Source organism: Argiope bruennichi, chromosome 3, assembly GCF_947563725.1.
Source record: "Argiope bruennichi chromosome 3, qqArgBrue1.1, whole genome shotgun sequence".
Taxonomy (NCBI): Eukaryota; Metazoa; Arthropoda; class Arachnida; order Araneae; family Araneidae; genus Argiope; species Argiope bruennichi.
In genome coordinates, this window is record NC_079153.1 from 129,930,813 (window position 1) to 129,952,026 (window position 21,214).

Below are 21,214 nucleotides of genomic sequence, written 5' to 3' on the forward strand. Positions count from 1 at the left end.
TTTTCATTTTATGAAGATGGTATTATATTGTAATTAGAATTGAATTATTAGATTTAATTCGTTATAATAAAATATTAGCTTTAACTAATAAAACAGAAAGTCTTTCTTATATAACATAATATATTTTAAAAATTAAATTTTGATTAAATTTCCCAAATGAAAATTATTTATTATTTTAATCTGCATAAATTCAAAACACAGATCATCAATGACATTCATAACAAAGATCTTCAGAGAATTAAAAAAAAAAAAACTTTCTAAATAGATAGCAAAATTATACTTTAATGTATTTGTCTTACAGTTTCAGATTTTTTATATATTGCCATGAGTGTATAAGAAAAACGCATAACACAATATAATAGTCCACATAATAATTATTTTGAGATAGATCTCATAAGTCTTAAGATTTAACAAATGAGAACACAATTATTAGTGTAAAGGGGCATTTACGGTATCATGCGCAGCACGTTATAAAACCCTTTCTTTTAATAATTAGTTAATTTAATTTTGAAGTCTTGCAGATTTTTAGTTTAATTAATATGTTAATGATTTATTAAAGTATATATTTTATTTTAGTATGTGTTGTTTAAAATGTATGTTTTTTTATTATCTTTATGAAGGAAGAAAATTCTTAAGAAAATAAGTAAAATTATTTGTTAATGACTTGGTTGCTTCAAATAAAAGCATTTAATTATTATTATTATTACAAATTATAAGGGTATACTAATTTTTAAACCAAGAAAACAAATTATTTTAGTTAACCTGTCAGATGGGGTGTAAAATCATCAGTTAAATGAAAAATAATTATTTTAATATATTATAAAAAAGTAATTAGATGTATTTCAATTTATTTATTAATGATTTTATTAATCCACTATAAACAAATATTGTACTTCTAATATTTTCTAATTTATAGAATTTGTATCTTTTAATTTATGTAATTATTTTGGTTAATTGACCTGCTTGAGTCACCCCTCATCCCTAGGGATCTGTCTGTTCGGAAATTCACACCCGGACACAGCAGTTTCTAAAATACATCTGCAAAACGCGCACCATTGATAGATTTAACAACACCATATCTCTGTATATATTGTGGTAAATGTGAGTAATATAATTACCAATTATAAGCTATAATAATATAAATATAATAATTATATTATTATAATTATTACTAATTAACATAATTACGTAATAATACATAATCACCAATTTATTGCATTTGCCTTAACATATACAATGTTGAACTTTTTGAGGAATCGGGTCTCGAATTTACTATACCTTTGACTTGAAGCTCAGTGTAAGCCCATTGAGGTATTGAGAAAGAAAGATTTCAAGTGCAATACAAAATTATTATATCGAATTGCAGAAACATCAGTTCATTTATATAAAATATAATTTTAATCGATATTCTCCACTTCCAACAACGAAGAACACGACAGTGGTTCTGACGGGCAGAAAAGAATTCATTCAATACAAAACATTTCATTTAATACATGCACAGTAGACAGTTTTTCTTATCGTAGAGACGAGCGAGAAAAAGCAGCAGTAGTTTCATTGAGTGCTTTTTGTGATAAGCTTTAAAATAAATGGTTTTGCAGGATGAGGTAAAGGGATTTGAATGGCATTCCACTCGCAGCTACCGGAGGACGCATCCGATGTCAGTTCGCTGAAAAGAATCCATCCATTCGAATTCTGAAACGTTCTCTTAAAATACCAAGAAGACGACTTGATCTAGCCATCTCTTGTTTTTCTTAAAGATAAAGAAAAGTTTTCATGCGTAAAATTGAAGTTGAAACCTGTATCATGTAAATGTATTTTTCATACTCTGTGAAATCCGCCACTACAAATTCTTCTATGGATTTAGATATAAAGCTTTCCCAAGAAGTTCTTTTTTTCTTTTTTTTTGAGTAGTACTTTAAAGATCTGATCTGTAATATTTTTATAGCAACAAAAGAGTTCAGTAAATAAAGTAGTAAGAATTAAAGATTAAAAAATAACTGTTGTAACCTTTTCTATATATATTTTCTATATTTTGAATATTTTACATATTTTAACTTTGTACGAGGAAATATATGGGAAATGAATTATGGTTCTTTGGATGCTTGCATTTTAAGTTATATTTCGTAATGATATAGGTTATTTGATATTGTTCTGATGCAATTTCCATTTCTTATATTCTTTTAGGTTTTCGTTGCTATTGGCTTCATTGTAGAAATATATTCTACAGATTTGATCAGATTATCAAGATGACACATATTTTAGAACCCAATTGTTTAATTTTTTATGTTCAATTTTCCTTCCTCATAAATAAATTAGATATTGAAATCTGACATTTTTTTGGTGCAAAAATACACAGTTCAAAAAGTAATAACGCCTGGAAAAGATATACAGATAGAAAGATAATTTACAGATATTGTATTTAGTTATTTTAAAAAACCATAAAACAATGTTAATTTTAGTTCAATTTAGGAAAAGTTGTTTTGAACATTTTGAGCTATAAATATTTGAAGGAGAGTAAAAGACAACAAATCCTTACATATTTCATGAAAAAAATGTTATATGAAATTGTTTTCATGTTTATATCAAATAGATGAAATACTAGCAAAGAAATTTTTGCAGCATTATCTAACGTATTAATTAAGCATGCATTATAGGATCAAAATGCACGATCACTTTTTTCTTCCGAATAGAGTAAACTGTCCTTGAACTTCGACCATGAAATAAATATACTTAAATTTATAGTTTGCAGGAAAAATTCGGTCACAAGAGTGCCTAAGGAACAGATCAGAAACTGATAAAGGATAAAATGATCTGGACTCTCTTTATTTAACCGAAAGTTGATAATAATTTATAATTTTCATTAAAGGGTTTATTTGCCATGCACTATATTTACATGCCTCTTCATAAAAAATATTACTATATTCGTGAAGGTGTAAAGTTTATTTTAAAATTCCAAATTTTCTACATATTTGTTGCATATTCAATTGAAATATAAGTGACTTATAAAAAATGTAACAATACAGCATTTTCATTTGCTTTGAGTATTATTTTAAAATTTAAGTTAATTACTTTGACTATTAAATGATGAGTGCTAAGCTTGATTCTATAAATAATTATGTTAAATTGCATAGAAATATGCTGAATAACTCTACATACAAAAATTAAGTGCTATTCATTATTTTAGCCATTATTTGTGCCAGTGCTAGAATCGTAATGTTGTAAAATTTAATATTAACTTAAGAATTAAAAATATTTAATACTTTTAGGAAACAGTCAACACAATCAGATTTATGCGTTCTGTCGATTTGATGTGAGAACCTTTTATCCTTTCATCAAATGAGTTTGAAATGACTTCATATTTTCTCTATTCTGCAGGTGTATTAATTACTAATATGATACGAGGCCACCTTTTGCTACAGAGAGAACTTCTTTTCTTTTAAGAAGGCTGTCTACTACTTTTTTGGAATGTTTCCGAAGAAAATGCATGACATTCTTTAAAAAGAATATTGATTCACTCAGACCGATGTGGAGCAACGGGGTCTAGATAGAATTCGAAGTTCCAATTCATTCTATTCATTCATGTTCTGTGGGACTCTATTTATATTAGTAATTGGAGGACGTGCGTGGGAAGCAAAATAGTTATATACTATATCTAAATTTAATATGTAGCGTTTGGCTGTTTACTACATATTAAGCCATATAATATTACAATCCTATGGTTTTTGGAAATAATAGGAATAATTAATTATTATTTATATTGTTACAATTTATTGTTATTTTATATTGTCTAATTTACTGAAATTCAAATTAAGCAAGTACGTAGTACTTAGTTTTTTTACACTGTTTTATAACTCTAGGAAAATTTTAGGTTTAAAAAAATATCAATTTTGAAAAAAAAAAAAATCCCTTTATTTGACTTCTCTCAGAGAGTAACGGAAATTCATTTCTCTATAATGCCCATATCTTCCTGAGCTTTAACGACATTCAAACGGGATTTTTATATAAATTGTATAAATTGGCTTATAAAATTGGTTTTGAAATTATGAAAGAAAAAATGCTGTATTTTGCATGAGCGCAGTTAAAATATTATTTATTACAGATATTCCTATTTTCACAAATAATCAAATTATCTTATTTGAATGTTAATACTTTGTAACATTTTATACTTAGATGATATTTTGTAACACTTTTTGCAAGTTTCTCATATTTTGGCTGAAAAGCTTACATGTTGTGAACAAACAAACAAAACTTCGAAAAGATTTATATTAAAAAAAAATTATATTTTTTCCAAATATAGCACCATTTTTATTAAAATACAAGTAAATACTACTGAAATTAACCCTTTATTTACCGAATTATTTTACCATCAATTTTCCAACTTTATTTTTGCACCAGTAGTTAAGTTCCTTTGCAGAGTTGTTCCAATAATTTTTTTTAATTAATCGAAATATCTGAATTAATTTAATTAATAATTAAATATTTTTAATTTCTACTTTTAGCTTATATTAACTACTTGCTATCTGAGTTACATTCTCCGTGCTCTGTTAAATACTATCAGAAAAAAATAGTCATATTAAGAAGATATTAGTCAAATTTAAATGCTGATTTTAAGAACCGTTAGTAAATAAAGAGTTAAGTAAAATTATTAATAAAAGCTGTATGTCACTCTCAGCTTTCTATAGAATGATATGAGCCAAATATATTTCTTTATCTTTAATTGCTGGTCGATACATTAAATGTTTCCGTGATCAAATTTTCATTGTGAAATGGCAATTATAGCTTATTCTTTCGAAGATAATGAGCAATTTGCTCAGCTTATCTGAAGAATTCGAGAAAAAAATGTGTAAATTCGAAAGATTCCAAATATTTTTGAAATCTACACAGAAAATACTCACAGAAATCTAAAACAATTCTGAATTTATAAATAATTTATTTTGCACCAAAAAATTGTCATTTATTTTCACACAAAAAACACCACTTAGCAACCTCTTCTGAATTTTAAACTGCCATAACATAAAAAGAAGAAAAAAAAATGCAACTGGATTTCCCCATAAGTGTTACAAAGACATATATATTTCAGTGGAAAAATGAAATGTTTATGAAATTTTAAATATATTCCTTCTAAAAGAAGCATGAAATGTGTCGCTTTTAGAGGTTTTCAAATCTTTGAGAATATTATTATACATTGAGAAAAGTGGAATTTATGGTATTTGCTTTACGATTACTTTTTTTTTTCTGAGGGATTTATATACTCGCTAGAGCATTAAACGGAGCTGCTTATAAATAAAATAGGAAATAATTCGCAAAATTTTCTTTGTAAATGGTCTAAAAAAGATGAAAACATTTAATTCACTTTTCTTTCCTTTGTTGACTGAAAAGTAAATAATATGTGGGAATCAATTTTTACTTTATTCCAAATAATGTGATTTTGTTTTATATGCTTAATTTTTTTAATATAAACAACTTTTATAAGACTATTTCATGTTATTCCAGTAATATATCTATAAAAAAGATTTGTAATCAACATTTGCGATAAAATAAATTCTTGTACACGTGGTAAATGTTGAATGGATTACATCGGTTTAAATTTGAAATCTATTACACGTCTTGTATACAGTTTACGATAAAGTCTATTTAGTTGTTAGATCACACAAGAAACGTACTTTTGTCACATGACTCTGTTGTCAGGTGAAACGAATCCTTTAATTTATTTCTTCGATGAAAAAAAAATCGAAAGGAGAGGCCAATAAATCAAGCTTGTTTGTAATTGGGAAATAAGTCTGAAATTATAGATAATTCTCTGCCAAAAATCTGTCACAAATAGTAGAATCTTCAGAAATATATTATTTTCCGGAAAGTTATTTTTAATATGCACAAATACCAAAATATTATTTAAAATTATCTTGTTGAATACTTTGGCATTTGTTATTTTTATTAATGATACGAAGTGCCACAAAATAGAGAGGACTGAAAGAATGACTTAGAAAAAATGTCTAACTTTGCAGAAAAAAAAGTTAAACATCTTATAAAAAGTAAACAGGATCAAAAATAAACAAATCAATTCGAACAAAACCAAACAAAAAAGATTCATAGTACAGTGGAACTTCTATATTTCGATCCGCCTCAGTTTATGAAAAATATCTATATAATGAATTTTTTTTAAGAATCTTAGATTTTTTTTAGTACAAATCTGTTTATGAATATCAAATAAATATTTTCTGAAAAAAACTTGTAATCAAAGAGCGACCACTGATTTCTTTCCGAAGGAAGATTACAAGTCGAACAAGGGAAAAAAATCTATTTTATATCGGTTGTTACTGCAACAGAAACCTTCCTAGCGGAAGTCATTTACGGAGAAGTAATAAATATTTCCCAGTAAATCCAATGTTAAATTTAGTTTCTATTCTACGAATCCATTTTCTAACTTGGAACGATACTGTTCATTTTGAATTTAGTTTAGATTCTTTACGTTTCTAAAGATGAAAATGTTAACTATGAGGGAGTCTCAAAAAATGTGAAAGAGAAATTCAGTTTTAAAAAAAAGATTTCGAAAGAGGAGTAAACTATAAATATCTGCCAAAAAAAAGTATGAAGTTTTGTAAAGTACAAGTTTTAACAACAACTCAAAAAAATCTTTATTTTCATATTTTTTAAAAAAGAATTTCATTGAGACTTTATTTCAATTAAGTGTTCTTTAACTTAAACATTTAACTACGAGTAATTGTTTTTAAGAAGGGGATTAGCCTTCTTTGACGGTCCGCTGTTTGTAGTCGTATTAATAGTTTTAATCTAATCTTGCATGCTAATTTTAAAGAGCTACCTCTTATCACATTAAAGGAAAATATTATTTAAAATTAAACCTATAATTAACCTAAAACATGGTGATTAACTAAACCGGTTGGTTAGCAATGTCTGCAATTTGACAAAAGCAATTTGCGAAATCGGTCCAATTGTTAAGGCCGGGGTTTTTGCCTAAATTTTATTTTGCGTTGTCGCTAAAACCCAGGAGATAGTGGTGGGTTGGTAAGCAGGTTATTATTAATCTAAGGAACTTAAAAAACTTTAAGCTTAAGAACTTTAATATGAAATAAAAAAAATCTTCCGAAATCAGCACAGTGATTGAAGTGGTTAAATGTTTTTTGACAGCTTTCGAAACCAAAATGTGGCGGAGAGCGGACGACTAAAATAAGACTACAAATAACGGTCTTTCATACGAAAAAAAAAAAAAGGGTGAGCAAATTGGGCCGGCGATTGGGCTGAAAAAAATGTTCTTTGACTTCCCTTATTATAAATACAGTGATTTAGTAATTTGCATTTGGGTACATTTAAATTACTGTATATTAAAAATTCTAGACATTCAAAACATTATTAACTAAAAAAATTATCAGTCTAAAATTAATTTAAAACACAATAAAATTCGAAATGAGAATTAATGAATAAGCGAATCGCTCACATTGACTTAAGAGATACATTAAGAGCACAGTAAATTCAAGTTTGTAATATAAACGTTCAAATGTTCCTCAACAACTTAATTTCACTATCCATTGTAAATCTTACAGAAGAAAAAAAAAAGGACATAGTGTCACATCATAGATGAAGACTATTAATAATTAGCATGGTTATGTTTGTCATGTGATATTGACTTGGTGACGTCAAAGGTCTCCAAAACAACAACAAAAAAAATCTGTTTTATGATATATAATTGATATGAATGAGAGGTAAAAACTCAAAATATCAAATTTATTATTTTAAATATAATTCATTAAATTATTTACGATTAAGATGAGACATTTTTAAAAGCTAAAAAAAAATAAAAATTATTTCAGGAATTTGACTGTTTCCTACATTTGTAGATCCTTCTTTTCATTCAAGACAAAACAGTTCAAGAGTAGGAGAAATGCACTTCATTGTCACATGCTACCCCACAAAAACCTACACAACGACACTGCTTATTTTAGCAACAGTCTTATCCAGTACAAATGCTAAAACACTTTAACGTGCTTACTTAACCCAATACAACCTACGCGAAGCGATGAAAGAACGTATTTTTATTGGAACTAGACGCTAATCCAAGCAATTTATCAGCAAAGCTCATGGATTACGTAAACATTTAATCTAAAAAAGAGATGATCAAAAAAGGTTAATTATTTTTGTGAAAATTTTTGCCCATTTGATAGGCAATTTATGCAAGATTTGTGAATGAACATAAGATGTCGAGGGATATTTAAGGATTCTTTTCAAGGACAATTTTGTAAGAGATCGATTTATACCTATTAAGGCAAAGCAGTATGACAGTTCAGTCAAAATAGACAATTTCGGACATCTGCTTGTTTGGCAGATATTTTTCTTGCCACTGATGATTTGGCGCTGTTTTTATCTTTGGCGCTTTTATATATTTATTCGGAACTTTCCTTGCCAAAAAATAGAAATAACTTTTTTTGAGAATAAAGATAAAAATTAATTTCAACATCAACAATGAAACACATACTTAAGATTAACGATTACTATTTATTAATAATGACTTTCGGTTTCTTTTATGGCAACACCTAACTTTTCTCGCTTCTTTGGGTATGATATGCTATATATTTAGAAATAAGTTTAGAGGATAAAAAAATACTTAAAATACTTAAAATAATGTTTTATCTAATGTTTAAAAATGTTCAATGTTATTTATGTTGTTTTATGTTTAAAAATGTTCAATGTTATTTATGTTGTTTTATTTTTTTTAAATGTTCAATATTATTTATGTTGTTTTATGTTTAATGTTAATGATCTAATGTTTTGTTTTTGTTTTTTTACATAATATATGATGGTTAAAATAATGTTTTTTTTACATCATATATAATGTTTAAAATAATATTTTTTTTACATAATATGTAATGCTTAAAATCATGTATTTTTATATAATATATAATGTTTAAAATAATGTTTTTTTTACATATGAAATATTTAAAATAATGTATTTCTACATAATATATAATGTTTAAAATTAGGTTTTGTATAAAAATAATGCTCAAAATAATGTTTGTATATAATGCAGGTATCCAACGAAATTATAATTACGAAATTGAAATGTAAAATTTTAAAATTTATTGGGCTGAAATTTTTTCACATTCGAAAAGAAAAATTCGCTTACAAATAGTAATTCTGATATTTAAACTAATCCGTTCATTATTCATATATAAGTAAATATATCTCTTAAAAAAGATTAAACATTAATATGAATTTTTAATGTTATAATGAATAATTAATTTCATGACATCTAAATCATTCGTTAGTTTATAATTTTATATGAAAGTAATATACTCAACTTTATCAAACATTAGGGATATCCCCATTTTCATTTCTCAAGCAATTTTCCCCTTTTAAGCTGATAAGGAGGTTCAGGATGCATTAAAATTTTTTTATTGATTAATTTAGAATTTAGAATTTTTTTTTGTACTGATTAACCATCTAACTAATAATAACATTTAATTTTATAGAAAAGGCGAGGTCATTTTAAATCGCTAAAACTCAAAATATTCTTTGTCAAGTTTCAATTTTTTAAAAAAAAATATTAAACACAAATATATGAGCTTTAATTTTGATTCAGCAATTTCAAAAATATTAATTCAATAAAAAATATTTAAATAAAAATTTCTAAAAATTCTAAGGTACTTTTTTAAAAAATAATATTTTTTAAAGTAAATATTTTTTTTATGAATGTGCAACGAACTCGGGCGGTTTAAATTTTACTTTTTTCTGTGTTTCTGTGTGCGAAATATATTGTTGGTAAATATGTTTAAAATATTTAAAAAATAATTGAAAATTGAAAAAAGCTAAATGGCAAAATAATAGAAACCATTAAAAAAATATAGTTTTTAAAAATTTTAAGATGATGTAAAATTATTTTTATACTGCAATGTATGGATATATAAAACTTCTGACAAAGAAGAAGTGATATCACAGTTTTCTTCTTCGTCATGACTCTTTCCGATTGCTTCAATGCAGTTATTTCAAACAGTTTTTTTTTTGTTTGTGGAATTGTAAAAGCCTCACGTGAATTTCCACAAATATTTGTCAATCTTTTTTTCTGTTTTATTCTACAGTTTGTGAAAACAATTAGAGAGATTACATGACCTGCATTGCAAACATGAGTTGTAATTAGCTGGGACATTGAAAATCTTAGAAATCTAGATTTATATGTTAGAGAAATAACTGAATAAATCTACGAATTCAGACGTTTGGATTTTCTCTTTTAACTTGGTACAGCCATTTTGAATTTTATTTCAAAATCACAAATGTAATTTAAAAGTAAATTGAACCTTTAATTGTTTTAGTGTTTTCAACACAGATTAGTAATTAACAAATAATCGTAAACTCGTTTATTTTTTAATTCTATCGATACAAGAAACATTCTTATTTTTAAAAATTTATAACATGGGAGAAAAAAGCATGTATTATTTTTAAATGAGCATTTAAAACCATTTAGAGTTTCTAATGCGTTTCACACAAAATAAGTTTAAGTATTGTAACGTTTTCGATGAGTAAAAGTTATTCACGCTGATTATTTTATGCTTTTAGTTTTAAATAAAAATGTGAAAAGATGAGTATAATATATTTTACAGATGGATTTCGTTATATATTTAAATTTTTTTGTCAATACTTCTTGAACAACAAAAGATTGATTTGAAAGACAAGATATATGTCATTAATAATTACAGCGAAAAAAAATAAGCATTAAATACAAAACCAAACAGCACAAACTTGAACTTTTTCCGTTTGCAATTTCAACCATTTTCATACTTTTTGATTCCAGCATTCAGTATTTTATTGCACGTTCTGGGTTTTTTCTTTTCTTTCGATCAGATTTAATTACCTATTCAATTGGAAACTAAATAGAAATCAGAGGTGTTTTTTTTTACTTAAAATTCCGTCCAAATTAAGGTGTACGTACACACTAGAAGATTTTTAAAAAATTTTAACTTTAAAAATCCAGTTTTTTCACAGTAGGTCATTAATGTGTTTTAACTCATTTCAGTGAGAAAAATCATTATTACACTAATTATTAATTAATTAAATAATATTTAATGAGCTAATTAGCATATCTTTTGAAACATGATATCTTAAATTCTAATTTGTACAGACACACAATTCTAGTTGGAAATGATGCCTAATATTAGTCTTCATGTTTCCTGCCTCAATCAAATTATAAAAATATATAGTTTTTTTTACCAATTTTTTCATCAACAATAAATAGAAAAAGCGAGATTTTTTCTGTCATTTTAATTTTTAAATAGCTATTAAAAATTTATTTCTATAAATATAACTTTGATTGAGGCACAAAACATCCACTGTTTCATACAAATTGTTTTGATATATAAATAATTGTATTTGGTTCATTTCTTGTTGAGTTATGATTGTTTGAATGAAGCAACATAGTGGAAAAATGTCATTCTTCATAAAATGAGTTTAAAAAAAACAAACCGAAACTAGAGTTTTTAGCGAAAGTACCTCAAGAAAAATAATTATAACTCGAGAAATATTCCGAATATTGGCAACATCTTGGTAAAGTTTGAAAAATAAAGAATCAGAGAACATTTTGAAGCAGTAAAAAAAAAACAAAAAATGTTCGATATTTTGAACGATTTTCGAAGTTTCAAGTGTGTACGTACACCTTAATATAATTAAGTGCACATTAAAAATCAGAAACTATAGTGCATGCGTAATTTTGAATGATTAGGAGACACGGGAGGTGAATTTCATACAAAGTTATGAATTAAACATAGTTATTCAATTAGAAAGTCACTCCGAGTTTACTTTTATATGGTATTTTTACAAGACTCTACTCAAAAAGTTTAATGTTGCATTTTTCCAAAATGAATTGTTGCATCATATAACAGACTATTTTGCAGCAAATTCTGTTTTCAGTGCAATTTTCATTGGTGGAAATGAAATTCACAAAATATGTGTTGTTCTCAAATTGCATAGCTGCGTCTAATTTCATTTTTTTTAAAATTTACTTTTAAAATAGGCATAGAAAAGACTTACCCAAAAGGAGTGTGAGCATATCAGCAATAGCCAAATTAAATAGGTAACAATTGGTGGCTGTCTGCATGTATTGGTTTCTGCTGATCACGATGCAAGTGCACACATTGCCCACAATCCCAGTTAGGAATATGATGGCGTACACGGTCGTCATCGGTATGAGCCAGTTCAAAGGCATAGTCTTGGGTCCAAGCCTAGATAGAATGAAGGCGTCTATGTCCAATGTTTCTGGAGTGGCCATAGTCCCATTTAGGGCGACCGATTCCATATCTGCTATCACAGGAGTCATTACCACTTCTGCTGCTGAATCCAGAGCAGTATTCATGCCCGAAATATTTATTGATGCTGTCTTTGGGCTGTGATTTGAAGGCTATCCCCGATGGCCTCTGACTTTATCGTGAAGAGCACTGTAGAACCACGTTTTGGACGGTCGCGTGATCCATTTGATTTTTAGCATGGTTCCGAAGCCACAGGATGCATCAACGAGGTGGGTTAAAGTTTGCTGGTAAAAGGCTATGATAGGTTTAATCACATGCGAAGTGTTAAGCTGCTTATTGCTGAATATTCATGAAATAATTTAAATATGGTGAGCACTCATTTTTTTTTCCTATGGAAAATTAGTGAATCTCGAAATGATAAACTAGGTGTCTACAAAGACTTAAGATGAATCACTGATAAGGCTTGCTCACTGGATATTTTCTCAGGCATGAATTGCGTTTTATTGCTGGAAATTACCGAAAAGATATTTTATGGATTTTATGAGCTTATTGTGTCAGAAAATAAAAGTATGGAGTTAATCCTCAGATGAGTCGCAGCACAATCAGATCATACATGATTGGAGATCTTTCATGCATTTACAGTTTTTATTCCATTTTTTATTCAGTAGTGAGGATAATTGAGTTTGATGATGCAGCTGAGGTATAAAAATTTCTACTTCTATCTATTTTGCCAAGTTCGTTTCTGCTTCTAAGTAAGACTAGTACTACTTTAGAAATCAGTTCTTAGGCTATATTTGAATGCGATTGCTTACACAGAAAACACTAAAAGCTTTTTTTTTTTCTGTAGCACTCACTTAAATATTCACTTGAGAATGAATTATTTATTTACATTTAGTGCGGAATGTATTAAATAATACTTTAGGCTTCAATGAACTTTGAGAAAGCACCTATTTTACCCGTAAAATAAAGAAATTATTTAAGAAAAGAAATTTCACATTAATTCTCCATGAAGATTTCTATAGATTTATTTACAAATTCTTCATAATGATTTGCAGATCGCTATTCAATGATCTAAACAATGAATGATTAATTGGACGAAACAAACAAAGAAAGAAAAAAATCCTACACAAGATTAAGAAAGAGAAGTTTAGGTTGCCAAATATTTTTTCAATGACTTAGTAGAACGAATTTTGTTGTCAAGGTTACCAATTACTGATGTTGCATGGTAACATTCGGTATTTAACTCTACCACTCCTCTTGTGTAAAATCACTTTAAGAAAATTTAATTATTTAGCCTAGTGCCACTAATATAAATATAAATAAATTCACATAAAAATCGTCAGTAATTTCTTTTATCGCACTCCTAAATTCAAAACCTACTCACTTCCGAAGTTCATTTAATCCAAAAAAGAAATTTTTTCTCTACAAAGTTAATCCAATCCTAGGCACTTTGATACCAGAGAAAAAAAATTCCACCGAGCATCGAACACCCCAGTCTTGAGGTAATCAAAAGACCGGAAGCAGACGATATTTCGCTATTCCTTTCATTCATACAGGATGCGCTCCAAAACATCCCTCACGTTCTTCGAGAATCGCATTCACCGACGCAATCGGGTCCCAAGTCCCACTCGTGGCAAGTGGGGGGTTGTCGACGGCAGCGCCACTGCGCGGGATCGATGGGGGGGAGCAAAGGAATGAATGATTCTTCCACCCATTGGCTAGATTTTAGCTAGGAAGGGGGGTAAAGTTGGTCTCGTCTTCGAGCGAGAGATGGCGTGATGCCCAAAACACTACCCTCCCATACACCCACCCGTGTGTAAGTCTGTCCGCTTTGTTTTAGAGTTTCGCTTTGATTGCCCTTTATTAATAATTCCACCACACATGCGCTTAGTGGATGCCTACGTAAGAGGAACATTCGAATGAATATACGCTGCATTGTGGGAAGCATGGAAACGGCTTTTTTTTTCTTTCGTATCGTAGAAAAGAGCGCAGGTGTTTACTTTGAAAGAAAATTTTATTTTCAACTCTGTGACTATCTGCAGAAGGAATCGTTATCTCTTGACCTATATTCATTCTCCCCTTGTTAGGAACAACTAAATTGAGAGGGGTGGCTCGGGGTGGGCTTCGATCGGGTTCTTTAAAGGGTCGTCTCAGTGGCACCTTCTCTACCATTAGCTTTTATGTTAAAGTGAATTTTTAGAAAATGTTTTTGACAACTCTTTGGAGAAAGTAGTGTATAGATTTCTCCCTCCCTTTATTCTTTCAAAATAATAATAATAATAAACCAGTTTTCTGCTATTTTTTTATTAGTATTTAGTACCCTTTAACATCAAATTTCTTTATTTTTTTTTTTTTTTTTTTTTCCCCGGCAGCGGATGAAATGTCAGAGGGCGGTTCCAAAATGTTAAGAACTTCTATGTAATCTCTCTCGAAATCGAGTGAAATAGAATAAGATTTTGTTTTAACTAAATAAAACAAATACAATTCATTGCATCATCATCGTTTATTTTATACTTCGTACTTTTTAAAAGTTTTTTTATTCTCGTAAAGAATTGCGCGCTTTGTAATCTTTTCACAGTTAGGGAGTGAATTAATAAGGTTTTCAAGCCAATTTATCATTAAAGGAACTTTATCATTCATGTCTATGCAAAAAATTCTTGTAAATAAATCTTTACTTTTTTCTCAATTTTCTTTTTACGAATTCCACATTTGTAAAAATGCAATCAAAGCCAACATGGGGATACTACATCCTTCATAGCTCATAATTTAGTATTAACGGTTTGGCAATCTCTGCATGGCCTTGTGGGTTAAGGAATTATATTTCTAAAAGAAAATATCACGATTCATCTTAGACATGCTAGATGGAGTGAGATTAGAGCAAATTGGTGAAAGTAAGAATTTTCAGTCACTTCTGATAAGTAGTGGACAGTATAGACGGGTTATTTACTTTTTTCCGTTTTCAATAATTACGAAGTTGCTAACAATGTCTTTTATTATCTTCCAAAACAATTATCTTATAAAATAATGCTTTTTGTTTTATATTAAGACTAAAAAACATTACCCTTTTAATGGCATACATTTTATTTTTGTGCAATTTTTCATTTAGCTTTAATAATATTTTAAATTTTATTCGATACACTATCAGAAACAATGTTTTTACGGGATTCAAACCCTCCAACAAATCATTCAAGCACGTGCTTTTGCCAATTGTACAATCCGTAGTAGGATTTTCTCTTCCGCTTTTATTTTGTAATATATAAGCTTTGTAAATAGCAGTAAACTTTTTTAATTGAATTCATGTGTTTTTAGTTGTATTAAATAACTAGATGAAATGCTTTTTTTTAAAGAAATGTATCCCATATTAATAATTCAACAGCCAAATAAATTAATAATGTACACGAACTGGTCGCCAAAGATGGCTAGCATTATTGGAACACGTATTTAGCTTTATGAATAAATAAGAAATTAAATTAACATAATGGAACATATAAGAACTTGATGAATTATATCTGATGAAGTATTAACATTTTTCTAATATTTTATAATTCATAGAATTTGCACTTTTCTCAAAATCAGACTAGATAGCTACCTATATTTGCCGAGTTGGAAATTCATTACTGCCTATAATGCTTACAAATTATATATCCCATTGAATGGTGTGTCTCACTGGTGCATTAAATGACAGATTTTTTTTCTATTTAAGGCTTAATTAATCAAAGTAGCAATTAATTCAAAAGACTAACATCATGTCAATATGCTTAACTATCTTAGATGTTCTTCATGTTTTGTATAAATTGTATTAAAGAAAATTGATCAAAATATTCTCTTACAAGGAAGTTAAATTTGTTAGAAAAAGATTTAATGTGCGTCATGATTATGATCGACGGAGACCCTCGGGGAGGCACCTCGAAATGAGGATGAGATGCTTCCGGCATGGTGGTTGGATCTTGCCACCCTGGAGGGTACACTAATAGGTGGGGGATCTGGCTCCCCCCATCGATGACGGGACGTACTTCCTTCGGGGAGGGTTGTACCGTGGCCGGTGACGGCCCTTAGGACTCAACCACAGTTCCCGCCAATTGCTGTTGCGGCGGTCCGGTCATTCAGTTTTATGGTTTAAATCCGTGTGCCTTAGGGCGGGTCGGAGAGTTAGAAGGTTGACTTATGATCGACGGAAATACTAAATTATATTAATAATAAACAACCAGGGTCGTCTTATTAATTTAAGCACCCTAAGAAAGAGTAATTTAGCACTATATCACAATCGTAAATAAGATTTTGAGCGCCTATGACTTAACGAAAATACATCCAAAGATAAAATAACAGAAAAGCAAACAAAATAGCAAAATAGATTTTCAGTTTTCTGATTAAGCCTTAGAGATTTTGCCAATCGCCATCTTTTCTAAACTAGATTTGGCTTAAATTGGATATAATTCCAACAGTTATGTTTTTAAATATGATAAATTTTAACCATGTTATCGTGATAAAAACTATTTTTGCTCTATCATATTTATTTATTTAATGCAGAAATGCTGTGATATACCTAACATTTAAATTCCTGTAATAAGACATTTATGAATACCATTATATATAAACATTATGCCTTTTATTTGATATTTTTGAAACTTTTTAGTTAATTATTACATAAATAAAATTTTGTTTATTTTGATAATATAAAATATAAGTTTATAAACAATACATTTTACAAATTTTTGATTAATTGAGATTAATATATGAATATTGAAGGGTATTTACAAAAAATTCATAAATAATTTCGATTTTGTCATTATTTTCTAAAATGTCATTTTCTATCCTTGAAATATTTAAACATTTAACCTTAATAGCCAGAACGAAAATATTAAATATTTATCTTTTTTAATGCTATACTCTCTTTATCTAGTTGGAAACCGTCATCAGATTTTGCTTTATTTAAAGTTGTAATTAAATCAGTTTATTGGTTCAAAATTAAAATAAATTGGTGCAATGAATTTGTAGGAACAGTGTTTCTTTTTAGGCCAAACACCCTAAGAGCAGATCACAAATGGTTTTTGATTGTCATTTTTGAAAATATAGTAAATAAATAGTTTCCCAGTGCTTTAAAAAAGCATATCATCGATATTTTGAATTCTTATTTTGGCTTATTTTAAATTTAATTCTATATTTTGTTATGTTTTTTTGTACCTGAGCTCTGGAGAATACTGGCCTAATGATAAAATAATCCTCTAGAATCCGATGGTCGCAGGTGCGGTATTTCCAATTATACTAAAGCCAGTTAAATCTGTAATAGAGTTTTAAGAGTCCTTCGTCTAATGTGGCAAGTAAATCAGGAGAGCTACTAATTTTTATTACGAATCATGGATACCGTTTCCTTGTCATGTTAACATTATATTTGGAAATAAATATTTAAAGTCATGCTTAATGAATGATTTACTGATCTCCACCATGGCGATGAAAAAGAAAGATTCCTGGAAAACATTAGAAACATGTTTCTATCTCTGTTAGGAACAGCGATTTATAGATTCTTCTGATTGATTCCATGTGATGCCTGTTGGGATGCTAAACGCTCACATGAGGAATTAATTTTTCTCTAAAGCTGAGTTCGCAAAGGTAGAGTCCGAGCAATAACTGTTATTATTTAATGAGAGATTTGCTGTCTGCTTGTGTCATTAATGTTTACAAATACATTTCTTTGAGTAGCTTCGCTGTTTATTTTGTTGCCTGCGCTTTTAGGATGTTCGTCGAATAAAGCACCATTTTCCCCGATCCAATTTTTTGGACCTTTTCGCCGAGCGGTTTTGAACAGTATTTACACCGTATTCGACTGCAGTTCAAAAATTGATCAAAACATTTTTTGTGCTAATTTAAGATAAGACATAAATATTAATAAATTTTTAAAAAGTGTATAACTTTTTCGAAAAGGGTATTTAAATTCTAATGGTCCAGTAGTTATATATCAGCCCTCTAAAAGTGTTTTAGACTATTACTTAAAGAATTTTAGTAAATAAACTATTTAAAGAACTTATATTAGCTCAATGGATTCTTATTGATACTCTACACTTCAAAGCAAAGCCCCCCAAAATAAAAACAAAAAAACTTGGTTTATGTAACAGAAATGTCAAGAGCTAAATGTCAACGCCAGGAAGGCACGTCTTCATTGATCTTTTTTTTCTCCTACTTTCTTGAAACCGAGCATGTGACAAAGTAAACAGCTCTACTTCCTAGAATCTGAAGACTATTTGCTGTCAGTCAGCACGTTTGGTTGCATTTGACGTAACACACCACATCCTGTGACAAGACTTAAGTTCATGGAAATGCACAAAAAGTAACAAGATATATTTCACAAAGTAAACTCTAAATTATTAAAAAATATATTCATTTATACAAATAAAATTTATAAATCTCCTCGATGCCTCCATTCTTCTCAATTCAACTTTGATAATGATAAGATAACAAAATTATCGGGTGTCAAACTTGCATTCTTTATATATTGTTATTTTAGGTGTCGATGTTTTATTAACTTACTGTTTGTTTCAGGAACCTGAAGCGAACACTTCTGGGCGATTTTACGCTGAAGAAAGGTGATGTGCAGTGAGTAAGATTAGCACATTTTCTATGATTTTCGTCAGGATTCGACTTTTGTCCCATCAAATACGTCAGTTTTTTTTTTACTTGTTATTTCGAACAAAAATATTCCATTTTATTTTACTTGTTATTTGAAATAATAATACTTCATTTTAATTCGAAAGCTGCATTTATTTCTCATATTTTTATTCGATCTTGAAAATTATCAATTATCGAGTGCTTATTATGCTTCTTACTTCCGCTACTAATCACTTAAATCCGCTACTAATTACTTAATTCCGCCACTAGTTTATTTAATTTTTGAACAAATGTAAACGTACCTTACTCCATGTTTTTTCTCAATCTTATTTTGGAGAAATCAATGTCTGAAGCATACATGAAAACTCGAACTACTTACACGTTCATGAATAGATAGTATAGGTTCATATATTCATTAATTAACTTACAGAAATTATCTTAAGCTTGTGTAAACTAATTAAATATCATATAATAAAGTGCAAAAAAGGTAATACAGTATAGATAACGCTTCCCCTGATGAAGCTAGGGAACATAAATGACTGAAATACAAATAGAAAACAATATTAAATCATGCAATGTTTAAAAATAAAATAAATCCAAAGAACTTGTTAAAGTCCTAATGCATGAATTTACAATAAAAAATTTCATTGCTTAAACGACGTTTTTTTTTTCTTCCTTTTTTTTTTCTTTGAAAAACAATTAGATATTAGAGCTATAGATTCAGGATTTTAAACTGCCTGAATCATTTCATGCTTATCACATCAGCATGGATTAACTCCATTTATCCTCTTTCCTAAACAATAGAAGAATCGCGTTCCCCTCAAGTTCGTGGACAGTTTCTATTGTGTATAAATTTAAATGACTTATTAAACGATTAGAGTGCTAACTTATTTTTCACTTTAAGCATTGAATGATAGTATTTTGTTATAGTATTGAATTATATTAATACAATATTGAAAATGAGTTGCAATATCTACCTTATTGTATTAGATTTCTACTCAAACTATGCATGTAAGTAGCATTTATAAATGACTTGTAGTCTGAGAGTTAATATTGTTACAACTTATGATATCTATAAGTGATTTATTAATCAAGTAATATTAAAAACTTGTTACAGTTTTGATTCCTTCATTATAAGCTTAAAACGGGAAATATTTACTCAATAAAAAATGCTGAAATTTTCCTACAAATTTAAAGTTTTTATGTACAAGAATAAAATTAATGAATCCAAATCCTAACGCAAAAAATATTTTCTCACAAAAAACAAACGCAACCGATTGTTGAGAATAAATTAATCCTTCTTTCTTGAATTAAAAAAAAATGGCGCATTAAATGTTCATAGATTATTCTATCCGATCATGATAGTTAATTAATAAATACTTATGGCTAGAAACACTCGTTAGGGAAAGTGATCACAATTCCAGTGGGGCGCACTTCCATTAAGGGTAAACAACTGCACCACTCCCTAAAATTATTTTTTTTTAAATACATTTTTGTTTTTATCCAATTTGTTTACTTTTTCACTATGAACAGCTCGATGCTTGGCTGATCATTTTTTAGAGTTCGACAATAATGGAAATGGGAAGGGGGGGAACCTCCAATGAAATTATAAACGAAAAAAAAAAAAAAAAAAAAAAAAAGAAGTCGGAGAATTTTTTAACAAGAAAAAGAAAAACGCAGATTGCATAGTCTTTGTGAATCCAATATGAAAACCGATGGATTGATTTGAAGATAAAACTAATGCTCTCTCTCTCTCTCTCTCTCTTTGAATTTAGAGGTGCTGGAGCTGCAATCAACGCAGAGAGGGCTTTCAGTGCCTCCTGCGTTCATTTCTCCTCTCTACCATTCATATTGGATGTTTGTGAGTTTTGGTTCCGATTCTTGTTGCCTCAACTGAAATACGTCTGGTTTATTGGATATTAAGTTTCTTTTCTTAGAGCTTAATCTTTTGAAACAAAAAAAGTTGGAGGAGGGATTTTTAAAATGGTATTTAGATGAAAATTTCTTGAAGGAAGAGTAAATTATTATTAATTATCACATGTAAAAAAGGTTGAACTTTGCAGATCATTTATTGCGTACCTTCGTTGATATTCATTTTCGAATAAGCGATATCTAGATGGCAGGATGATAACGAAAGCGCATACGTATAGGAGAGACTCTGATGCGGTTATTTGTCGAATCATCATTTAAATATTCACAACTTTTTCTATTGATCAACTGCAAAACGTTTATAGCATAAACTGGCTATTTAATATGTAAAAAATGCAACAAAATTAATATTTGATTTTGAAATGTAAAAAAAGGTTGATAGTCGTTAATAAAGTATATTTTTAAAAAAATGCAATCTCTTGATAAATATTCTTTGGAAT

General features: G+C 28.6%; 1 protein-coding gene across 1 annotated transcript in view; it reads right to left on the reverse strand.

Annotated features, from left to right (window-relative positions):
* The window catches only part of LOC129963147 (neuropeptides capa receptor-like), a 154,979-nt gene extending 141,118 nt beyond the window's left edge, over window positions 1-13,861 (reverse strand). Inside the window, exon 1 of the mRNA XM_056077250.1 lies at window positions 12,031-13,861. Within this exon, the coding sequence (XP_055933225.1) occupies window positions 12,031-12,352 (322 nt within the window). The 5' untranslated portion in view covers window positions 12,353-13,861. The remainder of the gene's footprint in view (window positions 1-12,030) is intronic.
* Window positions 13,862-21,214: the final 7,353 nt, after the last annotated feature.